Below are 12,791 nucleotides of genomic sequence, written 5' to 3' on the forward strand. Positions count from 1 at the left end.
GAAACCAATAGTGCATCAAGACAACTCTGTGGTTATAAGAGGGAATTGTCTTATCGAGTAGGAGGAAGCACGTTCCAGGGAATGACCTGCACAGATATGGAAGAACCACTGAAAAACAACTGTTCTCTTCACGACTGCCACATTCTCTATGGTTCTCAGCAGCAAGAAATCCATCTCATCACATGAAGAGCAGTAGTGTTAGGACAAAGTGAATTATAAGAAATCAGGTGGAAAGAGAAAACAACAAAAAAATCCCCAAAACACACAACTCAAACCAGTATTTCATGAGGAATGAAAAAAAATACATATATAGGGAGAGAAGAAAATAGACAAAGAAAAACAAAAAAGAGCAACTGTGCTTGCTGCAACCCATTGCAGAAGATGCAGACATAGAATCCAGTGTTGTTCAGTTTAGCAAAAGGCTGAAGGGACAGCCATGTTTTCTTCTGAAGGCAAACAACATGACCAGTAACATAACATGTGGTAGGGCTATGCCAGCCTTTATCAAACTGTCCCAGGTTTGGGTTCCAGTAGAACAGCAGATAACCAAAAGCTTGGGGGTCAGACTAAAGCACCATACCTTCAGGTTTTCTAACTAAATAGTGAAGGCTGAAAAAGTGTGCTCCAGTGCTGTGAAGGCTATGTTATTTCAGGCAGTTTCCACTGACGAGATTTTTGTCAAACGATGGATGTTAGTTGTAACAGTCATCCTTGGCAAAACCCCTGCAGAGGGCAGCTGTGCCCATAACATGAAGAATGTCTCTTGTCTGTATTCCCAGTTTCATAATAAATCAAGCTGACATTTAGAGCAAAGGAATGGCCTAATCTCTATTATATTAGAATGGCTCTCTGGAATCTGTATTGCAGAAAAATGAATTCTGATGCAAAGTTCTGCTATGTACCTTCAGACTTCAGATCTGCCAGAAATTCCTTTCGTACAAGTACTATGTAAATCAAGAAAGCTACCTCACATCTTATTGCAGTATAATTGTCATCAACTGTTGGAAAAACCATTATATTGGGTATATCTTGGCAGTTGAGCGAAAAATATTTGTCCCTCTATTCATAAAAGCGTACCAGACAGAGTACGAGATATAAGGATATAGCAGCCAGAGTTACATTTCAGTTTAATTTGTTCAATGCTTACCTATTTTCTTGCATGATGGTTATAAGTCCTCAGTTTGAAAATTAAAGGTTGGTGTAGTTACAAAAACTAGACAGAGATAAAACCTTTTCAGAAGTTTACAGAAGAGTATTTTATAGTCAAGACATGCTTTGCTTTAAACTGGCATTTATAGCTTGTGGAGGTAGTGTGCAGATTTTAGCAGACAGCAAGTCCTTTATGGAAAGAACATGCTGTCTGTTTACAATGTAGTACACTCTTTAAAATGCAAAGAATTTATAAGACAAAATCCCTTCAAATTCTCTCGTCTCCTCTCTCAAAATCCTTATTTAAGCCTGAAGTTCATAATTTATCGTCAAAAACATTGAAGACTTCAATGAGAACCTACCTGAGAAAGAATTAACAAAAAATTAAGTTCTTAAATGGGGGGGAAGAAGGATTTGGCTGTCAAATACAGAGGGGGTAAGGAGAAACCCAGACAAGGCCTTCCAGACAGACAAACTCTCCCAGGAGAATTCTCTGTTTAAAATGAAGGCAATCAGTTGAAATTAAACTGTCAGAATAACGAACAGAGATAAACACTGCAGCAATTAGAAAACAGCTAGCTAATGGAAAACTTGGTTTTCTTCTGCTGAAAAAATGCAGTCTCCTTTTCTGACTCACCGTTATTTCCTGCTCGTAGGTCCAAACACCACAGGCCAGTTCAACGCAGAATATTACAAGCAAGCTTCCAAAATACTGCAGAAAACAGAATGGTCTTAGCTGTTTTTTATCCTCTTTGAAATAAAATAAATAAAAGAGAAGTTTAATATTGTAAAGTCTTTTTTTCAAAGTTAAAGAACATCTGAAAATATTATTCAAATTTCATATGATTTAAGACATAGAAACAAAAATACATTTTTATAACCAAATTATGAAAGAGTCAGGCAGCAGACCTTATAAAAGCTAAGATTATGGGACATTTCTTTCTTTAAAACTACATTCTTATCAAAGTGATTTAGGTATCTGAGGTCAGGTCTAACTGTACAAATACTTTGAGATTAATTGAAATATCTTTTACTATTAGAAGATATAACCCTTGAGCTATTTAAAAAATAGGAAATACAAGTGTAAATTAAGAAGTACAGACCTTGGTAATGATGCTTAAGAAAAACTGGTTGCTACAATTACATAGAGTGGGAGTATCTTCTACATAGCATCAACAAACCCTTTCTGAACTGCAGGATAAAGCTACATGGAATTTAAGGCTGTTTTAAATGGTGCTCCCTATTAAAAAAAAACCTTTTATTTAAAGCAGAAGTATACTCATTCATTCTTGACTCCAAACTTTCTTCTATGTCAGTGGACGGAGCTTCCCTTTGCTCTCAGTACACAAGACTTTAAAGTAACAATCTTCATGGATTTTAATTTAATTTGAAAATCAAAGAAACACCATCACAATTGAGAAGAGGAAGAGGAAGAGGAAGAGGAAGAGGAAGAGGAAGAGGAAGAGGAAGAGGAAGAGGAAGAGGAAGAGGAAGAGGAAGAGGAAGAGGAAGAGGAAGAGGAAGAGGAAGAGGAAGAGGAAGAGGAAGAGGAAGAGGAAGAGGAAGAGGAAGAGGAAGAGGAAGAGGAATATCATTCCATCAGTAGGATAAATGCCAAATGACACCTAATTTAGTTACTTCATCCTAGAATCTACTTAGGACAGAAAACATGTACTTAGGGTAAGTGATTATTTTTATATTAATGGGTAAATCAGATGTTTAAAAAAGAGCTTAAATCCACAAATGTTAGGCTTTAACAGTCTTCTACATAACACCTTTTCCATTCATCTGATCTAGAATTCAGTAATTCACAGCTACCCTGGCAGCTACTGGTCTTGCCTTAATCTCCACATGCTCACCAAATCTAACTCACTGAATTAGGCATCTAGAGGTGCACAGTGATGTATAACAGTGCATGTAAAAGTGTTCATGTTAATTTTCAGGAGAAACCTGTACCCATACTCTCCCACTGCAAAGGTCTATCCAATAAAGATGGTACTGAAAGCAGGATTCCTGTTTTACTAGTCTTCATCATGTGACATTGCATCTTTACAGTCATTACAACTGAACAACACACTGCATTTCCTTACAAATCAACACGTAAGCACACACAAAGCTCTAGTACAGGTCTTCAATAACCAAAATGTTCATCCTCCAAAGGTCTATAGGAGGAAAAACATGAGTCACACCTTCCAAGAACAATGGTACTTTCTCTAAAAAATAAATTAATGAGCTTTTATGCAAGGTATCTACTATCACTGCAGCATCTAATAGCTATGCAGAGAGTTCTTAAAAAACAAACAAACATGGAAATCTAATTTTCTAAGTATTCACTTCAAAAGCAGGAAAGAATGCCACATGCTTTAGTGCCACATACTCTCTTAATTAATAATTATAATAAAAATGTTTAAGGGCATTATGACTAACACTGACATTTTTGAGAGGGAGAACAACTAAAGGTTTCAATGAAAAGTGCATTTCACTTCTCAGCCGTCAGAAGAAATTTCAGTGTGTTTATGCTCTAACTGAATAACAAGCCTGGGACTGTCTGCCATCTTACACAAAAATCACTGTGGTGAAAGCGATACATCTGGGGGTGTACATATGGCATTCTCTGCAAAACTCCTAATTTGCAGCTCTTTGCAACATTTAATTTGTTCATCAAGCTTAACATTTGAAAGCTCCTCATCTTTCTCAGTGTGTAAGTTAAGAATGTTTGTGGCAGTAGTAGGAGACAGAAGAGCCAAACCCAAGATTTTCTCCTATTACTGAATAGAGCCCAAGATAGAAAACTATTTAGCCAGATTCATTCATAAACCACTTCTGGCTCTGCCAGGGACCGAGCACTCCTGACTAGCTACATCTAGACACATCAGGGCACTGCAGAATCAAGCTTTCTGTCCTGAGAAAGCCCATCTCTATCCATAACATAAAAGAGAAAACAGTGAGTTTACACACATGAAAGGCCATGCTCTGAATTGAGTGACTGCAGCCACCCTGAACTCGCACACAAGAGGTTGTTTCTCTCCATTACTGAAGGGGAATATTGCACCTCTCTCTATATAATGGTTTGCAAAACAAATACGTCTTATGTAAGTTTTTTTTTTGGGAGGGGGAAATATCCTCTAACCATTATTTAAATGTATTACCTCTAATTTCCATCTTCCAAATATAGAAATTATTACTGGCTTCAATGCTTATTCCTTGTCCCCAGTTACATTCCCACAAGAGTCTGAAAGCTAAATGCATCTTCCTGCATTTCCATGCCTCTGGTTCTTGCCAGAAAAAAGGACTTGGTTTTGAAGCAGGCTTAACATTTCTTCCTGTGGGCTGAGTGGCTACATGTCATAAAGATGAGTAACTCACTGAGCAGCACGGTTGTATATCACACTCAAAACCACACCAGGAGGTCCCTGGTAGAGCCTTCCACAGAACATCTCCCTCAGAGTATTCTTGGCCATATTTTTTTACAGTCTCTTCATTTCTTTCCTTGGTAGAGAAGGTAAGAAGGAGAAAGAACATAAGAGAGTGAACAGTTCTGTAAAGACATCTACGAGCTATGATAAAAGCAGAGTTATGATTGTTTTAAGAACTGGAGACCCTTTACAAGGCAAATCCTACAGACATTTCCCTTTTGTAGACAATTGCTAATGACTGTCATTCTCTCCTTAGTCTGACTATGTAAGTAATCAGAAAATTGGAGTGGTGCCTTGATCCTGTTACAAACCCAACAGTTTCACTGAAGAACCTCCTCCAGCAAAACTGTGAAAAACCTAAAGTGTTGCTTCCTTGAGAGAAGCTGAATGACTGAAATGCTGGCAGAAAACACTCTTTAGAGAGCAATAAATCAAAGCAAAAATACTTGCCAACTTAAATAAAGCATTAGCCATTTACTGCTCCATACATCATGCTTGTGGCCAAGATACTCAACTTAAGCATCCCTTCACTGTAAAATGGATGTTGTCAGTTTGCAGGGGCTGGTCTCCTGCAACCTCTTTGTTCAGCCTGCTCTACCACAGGTCACAGGCTGGAAGGGAAGGAGGGAGAAGAGAGGGAAGCAGCAGCTCTGTAAAGCAGTAGTTTTCCAACAGGAACATTGCATCTAATACCTGGAACATAGCACAAGCAATTGGATTTGCAGCAGTGACAGACTGCAGAGGCATAAACAACTCTTTTTCCAGCACATCAGTTCTGAAAGAGGTGAAAGACCTGGGGACTCAGGAGAATGACATTCTCCTTCCTATCTTATGCAAGAGACAAAATATTCAAGAACTGGGAATAGAAACAAAGTCATTACCATGAAAACCAGTTTCAGAAATGTAAAGAGGCATGAAGGGCCTAGGAAAGGTAGTAAAGATATTCTGTTTGTAATCACTGTTCTGCTGGAATACTCCTCATGTGGTACAGCCACAAAAGTGACCACAGCCAATATTCAAATCCTGAAACCTCCAATGCAGAAACCACATGCAGCAAAAGCATGGAATCCCATCACTGAAATACTAGCTACTAGTGCAGAGATGCTACCAGCTTATACTCATCTACTGCAACTTGTAACAGCCTCCACAGAGCTCTTGTTCCTGGGCAAGTCAAACAACCCCAAGTTCACATCTACAGGGAATTCATATATAAGACAGAAATGACAGGGGGATAATGAATGCAAATCCCATTATGATGAATTTCAGCCACAGAAGAGAGGTAATCATCAAGTAAATAAAAACAAAATCCAAACCAAAAGATAACGAACACCTACCAAACAAAAAAACTAGTTAGTATTGAATAGATTTTGTCCTAATTCAAATAGTTATCTTCATAAAGGCTATCAAAGCCTGATAAAACACTAAATAATGTGCAGGGTATTTTCAGATAGGCATTAAAAATTGAAGCAATTAAAACCTATTTTTGTAAAGATCTGTAGAGGCTGTGTAAATATAATAAAAAATTTTCATCTGAATAAAATTTCTGCACACCACAGTGGCACCCCACAAGAGAGTACAAGCTCCATATATGTCACTGCATGCCAGTGCTCCATACACAGAGCATATATGCTACGGCACATGCTCAAAATGTCTTTGTATGTCTCCATCTAAGGCTAAAAACTAAGTCACAAAATTAGTTTATCCTAAGTAAATTGCAACAGGCTTTTTTGATATTGCATCTATTCTACCAAACTAAGCTAATGTCCACCACCACCAAATATATTCCAGGAACATATTTATTTCTTGATCAAAAATAGCAAATGCAAGCACAAAAGCACTATTACTGAATCTAAGTCATCTCATACTTGTTTTGAAGGTCTTTTTCCCAACTACTCCCATTCTGTTCAGAGATAAATAGCAAAGAGCACACACATGAAGTGTCTCCTGGCATCAAATCTCTCCCACATGGCTTTCCAACTGCATATTACAGGAATTTTTTGTTGCAATTGTGGGCAACTTAGGGAAGGATGTAAAGCACAAAGCACAATCTTCTGCAGATATATATTATAAAACTCCTATAGTTCTAGGGATTTTGTGTTCAATGCACATGGTATCTGCAATCAATGAACTAATGTGATTTGTCTATGCTTTTCAGGCAAGAGGTGAAAGGAACTGGTGAAAAATAACCTATTTATGTTACCAACACGGCAACAAGATGATGGACAACACTAAGAAAACACAGTACAAGAGAGAGATTTTAAATTCCTCTCAAGAGTTTTTTTCACTGCAGAAATACTGAATTCTAACTACATTTAGCATAGTAAAACTAGAGTTAAAACTCTAGTGCCCTACTGTGGTTCCCTTTAGTGCAACAGCTAGGGCAATGTCAACAGGCAGGGCCCTACTTTGGCCACCAAGATGATCCCACCAGCAGAGATACACAACCTGCACGACTCTCCTCGGAATCCTGTGTAAATATTCGGTCAGAAACAAAGCTAAGGCCAGGAATTCTATTAGAAATTTAGTGACTTGGGGTATTTAGTGACCACTATGGCACTCTGCTGCCAAGCAATTCAAGCAGTTAAGAGCTGCTGTACCATAAAGCTGATTGTACCCATGATGGCTTCAGTAACTTGCTGCCAATGACTTATGAAATGCTTCATCAGCATTCATCAGATACTACAACCAGTAAAACTGTGCTGTTAGCCTACGCACAAGGAGAATTAAGGACCTGAACACACCCTCAAGTCATGCTCCTTTGAGCCTGCTCGTACCAGTGATTGTTTTGTTTGCCATGTGCAAGTGTGATTTGGAAGCAAGAGCCATGAACATGAATAGAGACAGGGTTCTGTGTCAGCCCAAATTTCATATGAACTAGAAAGGCACAAGAATGGTTTAGTTTCTCTTTTTTCTCACTCAGACCTGTTTTGTTTTACATTGCATCATGCTCTGCTGTTCTGACAGCTTCATAGTTAACTACTAACCTGAGGAGACTTCACCATCTACTTAATTAATCCCCAGAGAACAAATATATCCCATCACACAACACAGTCAAAATAGTGACTCCTTAAGCCCATTTCCAGACAGTGAGAAAGCAACAAGAGTGCATTCTGTGTATGAAAGCAAACAGCAGTGGCAGGCAGGAGCCAACCAACGGAGCCAGAAGTTGCAATATAGTGAAGAAAAGAGAGAGCATGGGGAGCTTTTGGAAAACTTGTTTTACAAGACTGCAGAAATCCTTCATTTTCTGAGCAAATGCACCTTTCTTTAAAGATCTGTGTACTTATTAAGGAACCAAAATTCACATTACCTACATTTTATTTCAAAAATATCTTTTTTTTTCAAGCTTAACCACTCTCCTCCCAAACACTATTCTTTCAGAAGATATAAAACCCTTTTTTTCCACCTCAGACTCAAGAAAATATCCAGCCCTTATGCCAGAGCAAATGAAGAGCAGCTGATCAACAAGCCTATTCTCTTCAGCTTGCTGTCTCACACTGCTTTCTTGAACAACATGTTCCATGTGGCATTAGAGGTGAAGAAAGCTCTGGAAAGGGCAGGGGCTAAAGGAAATTCCAAGAGGGCAGCTGCAGAAAGAAACCTTACTGTAACCTCTAAAGAGCAGAGTAGATGGTATGTAAAGCAAATGCCAGCAGATTTTAGGAGTTATGCATAGCATTTCCCAATGGCTAACAGCCTGAGAGCATCAGCCTTGATCTTCTGAGATGCAAGCTATCCAAACATCTCTGCCCTTGGGAAACCTCAGATGACCATCACCACTGATCTACCAACAGGAACCAGAACTGTTCTGTGTAAAATGTAACAAGTCCTTCCTCCTTCAAAATCTTAGAACCTATGGTTCCCACTACTTTTATCAGTTTACAAGCTAACAAGGTTATTTGAATGATTAATCCAGCTATCTTCTTAAAAAAGGTGGAAAAAAAATCATTAAACAGAGTTAGACAAGCTGCAAGGAAAACTGACATCCTGTTTATCCACCTAGCAGTAAAATTTTCCCCTGCCTCCCTCCCCTGCACCCTCAGTCCTGCCCTGTAGGAATTAACAGTTCATTAGTCATTTTGATTTTAAATTTGGTTTATTTGCTTGATAACACAGAAATTTGTGAGAGATGCAGCCAAAAGTCAACAGGGCAATGAGCTGAAACCACCTACTTGCAACATAAGCTATGGAATGTCATCCAGGTCTTCAAAATAAATACATTTCACACAAAAATGATTAAGTATCTCTACTATCTTAGATTTGGTTTCCCAAATCACAAAATTTTATCAAAACATCTTAAAATCTATGATCTTTGCAAAGTCCACCTCTCTTCTGTAAAACTCCATAAGTAATTTTTAAATTAATTTTTTAAGGCAATGAACATTTTAGTTTTTAAAGCTATGTATCCTAGTTCTTTTTACTATGATATTTGTTTATTTAAAAAACATAATTATTTACGGTTAGATTTTTGTTCACAGTCTTGACTCTTCTGTGTGATATTCTTCACCTGTTGTAAATTTTTACTTGAATAGTTACCTTTGCTTATATATGTAAACTGGTAATACTTAGGAAATAAGCAAATGCACACTTCAAACAATTATTAGGATTTATTTGTTAAGGGTTCAGTTACCTCAAGTCAGTGAACTTCCCGCAAGAAGGGTTATCACAAGGTCATGGTAAAGTACTAAACAGGACAGAGGTGAAGGACATTGGACCACGATTTTCTAATGGCTTGCCATTTTCCCTTTCCCCTTTTTCTTCCCCTATTTCATAAGATTTATATCAAAACCTGAAGTTTCCTATTCTGCATAGATTTTTCAAAACACAGCTTCCTTCATTTGTCTACCTGCTCTTTATTTTCTACCAAGGAAATTACACACCATAAAAATGTTTCCTTGGTCAACCCTAATGGCACCAAATAGTGCTGCATTGCCTCTGCAACACTGCTGAGCATTCAAGGCAGCTGCTCAGTGCCTGGATGAAAGCAGCAGATCACCACCATGATCACAGCAAACATTTGGATTTAAGTCAAGTACTTGGAAGAAGACCTGGACACTCCCACAAGTTCAATTCCTGTCATGCTTCCCCATGCTGTTCAAATACACAGCTGCTCTTGCTTGCCATGTATTCTGCAGGCAGCTCCCCCATCTACACAGCTCCCAATATCCCACATGGACAAGCAACTCAGGTCTCCTCTCCCACTTAAGGAAATTAGGCACTGTTTCAAAGCACGTGCCTTTGAAAAAGTCTTTTAAGGACACACAGCAAGGACTTATTTATGTCAGGGAAGGTCAATAAAATACAGCATGCTGACACAGGCAGCAAGAGAGGTTGGCATTGAACCCCAGGACAATGTACTCCACAGAGATGGGAACCCTACAGAGCACACACTTACCTCCAAAGCTTGGCTTAGCTCTTTTGTAACACTCTGGCATCACCAAAAACCATCCCAAAACCAAACAACTTGTCTGAACCTTAAAAACCATGACCTAAACAGGAAAGATACACGCTCTCCATTTCAAGGCAAAGAGATGTATAGTAATAAGTACAGGCATCATCTCCACCAGTTTAACTTTGAATTCTAAGTTAGAAATAGAAACAGAACAAAAAAAATCTATTTTCTTGAGAAAGCTGTTCATATTTCAAACTACTGGGGTATAATAAAAGTTGGTGAACTTGAAGTGTATTTTCTCTTACCAGTGGAACATCAGAATGCAAGCTAAATGTCCAGCCCCTTAGTTTCTCACTGGCTATCTGAAACTGGCTAGAGGTTTAGCAGAGTACTGTCTTCTCATCAAACTTGAACTACAGTATTATAAATACATTTAAACCAGTCTTTCAAACAAGGTAGGCCAACCTGTCTTGTGAATCTCTGTCTTCCTCCCACTCACACATTTTTAAATGGGCTGTTGATAAAAGCCATAAAATACAAAGTCTGTCCAGCTTAATACTAAACTGCATGGGTTTAAACCAAGTGTGTTTATTAGTTGTTTTTTCCCTTCAATGCTAGGCATCTAAATAATTTAGAAATACTTCTAGTTGGTAAATAACAATTCCAGTGCCAAATGTTAGTACCATGTTAGGTATTGGAGCAGCTGTAACTGTGCTGAGTCCACATGGATAGGAATGAATATCCTCTACTACTAGAGAGGAAATAACCTATACTATGTACTACTGCAGAAACTGCCACAAAAGGGGAAAAAAAAACAGGCAGAAAATTTTTTTATCACTGAAGTCTTCCACCTCTAGTCATAAGTACTACAGAATAGTGGATTCTGCAGTAGTGTCATGCAGCTAACATTTCACACAGAGTAAGAATGCCTTCTAGGAAGAAAACACTAGCAGTTACTGGTATCTTGCAACATAGCAGATGTCCAGATTTAATCACCTCTATCATCTCTGCATCCATGTGGACTGAAATGGGTGTATATATATATATACAAGAATTTGCCACAAGTGATAAAACATCAACAGTATCTCAGCATTCTTTAGATAGATTTCACAGAAACCACTAGTTTAATGATGGTTTGCCTGGTTGTGTTTCAACTCAATACACAGCTTAGTCTACCAGGGTCCAATTTATAATTTATAAATTTATAACAGGTTCCACCATAACTAAATTAATAAGCTGCTTAAGCACACACTAAGAGGGTCTAACAATGTTTAGCTTTGAGGAATATTTATTACCCTGTCAACTATATGATAAAAATCAGTAACAGGATTTGCCCTGCTGACCATCAAATATTTCTAACATCTTTCCCCTTTGTGAAAACATACACAGACAAATTTGAATCCTGTGCTGTTTGAATGCTGCAGTTACAGAAAAGTCATGGTTAAAAATACAAGAACTTGCAATGAAAATTTCAGCCAGGAAGTATTTTCCAGTAGAATTTTCATGAAACTCTTCTTTTCAAGCAACAGAGCTTACTCTTGCTATTTTAATAAAACAAGAATTCAAAAAACCCAAAAAAAACCCAAACAAAAAACCCAGAAACAAATAAAACAAAAAACCCCAACAACAACAACAGAAAATAAAAAACAAACAAAAAAACAAACAAAAAAAACCCAAAAAAACAAACAAAAAAACAAACAAAAAAACAAACAAAAAAAAGAAAAAAAGAAACAACAAGAAAAAACCCACATAATCTTAGGGTTACTATTCTTAAAGAATACATGCACTTTTTCAGGGTCTGGGTTTTTTTCAGTTAGGCAATGTGCACAACAAACTTTGAAAACAATCCAGAACAGAGTCTCAGAAGAAGAGAGGCAAATCCAGAACCAATCATGTTGAAAGAACTGTACCAACCACCATAAAACCAGACTCTACTTTCCCATGCTTGCACTTCCAAGTCAGTGACTTGAAGAGCTCAGATCTTCCACTTCAGGCTGGCATCACAGCTACTTCTAAATGAGAATGTTGGTCAATCACACACCAAAAAAACAAAACAAAACAAAAAAAAACCAAAAAAAAAAAACCAAAAAAAAAAAAAAACAAACCAAAAAAAAAAACAAAAAAAAAAAACAAAAACAAAAACAAAAACAGAAAAAAAAAAAAAAACTGAAGGTACAGATGGACTCTTCAGACCAATTATCCTTCAGGACGTACTTCTGAAGTAATTCAAATGAAATGATCATAGCTTTAAAATGCTGGTTCTATAAAAAGACCAGAGCATGCACCTCAGAAGACTGAGGTTTTACATTTTCCCACCATTAAGCTGAGCAAACATGATTTTGATGTATACTTGTGCCCCCATGTGAAGACAGAAAGGTTTCAAGAATTAACTGCAAGACAAAATTTCAAAAACAAATGAAAATGATTATGCATTCAAGTGTACTAAAACCAAACACTATGTTTATTTTATTGTCTTTACACTTTATTACATTTTCCAAAAATTCATTTCAATTAACATCAGCACTAGCAATGAGCATGCTGCCAGGAACATCAAGATTTGTATCCAAATATCTGTTCACGCAATCATTATGGCTTTCATGTACTTCAAAAAGAAGACTAAAAGCACAATTGAAGAGGTTGTTAATGTTTTACATGAAGGTTCTTTTCTTTTAGTTCATCTGGTTGAACAAAAGCTCATTTTGTTGATCCATCAGTTTTCTCATTAGCCTGATGAATGAAGCATTGACTTAAGTCTGCATACTTCTGTATGGTATAACATAACTGCATTCATTTAACAATCAATCAAAGACAATGACATACTTAGGAAGATATAA

The 12,791-nt window shown here is 37.4% G+C and overlaps 1 protein-coding gene across 2 annotated transcripts in view; it reads right to left on the reverse strand.

Moving 5' to 3' along the window:
• TSPAN12 (tetraspanin 12) overlaps positions 1 to 12,791 on the reverse strand; it is a 39,510-nt gene that overhangs the window by 11,782 nt on the left and 14,937 nt on the right. For both annotated transcript variants that reach the window (XM_056511347.1, XM_056511340.1), the window contains exon 5: positions 1,787 to 1,861. In XM_056511347.1, the coding sequence (XP_056367322.1) occupies positions 1,787 to 1,861 (75 nt within the window). The remainder of the gene's footprint in view (positions 1 to 1,786; positions 1,862 to 12,791) is intronic.

This window comes from Oenanthe melanoleuca, chromosome 1A (assembly GCF_029582105.1).
Source record: "Oenanthe melanoleuca isolate GR-GAL-2019-014 chromosome 1A, OMel1.0, whole genome shotgun sequence".
In the NCBI taxonomy this organism is placed as follows: domain Eukaryota; kingdom Metazoa; phylum Chordata; class Aves; order Passeriformes; family Muscicapidae; genus Oenanthe; species Oenanthe melanoleuca.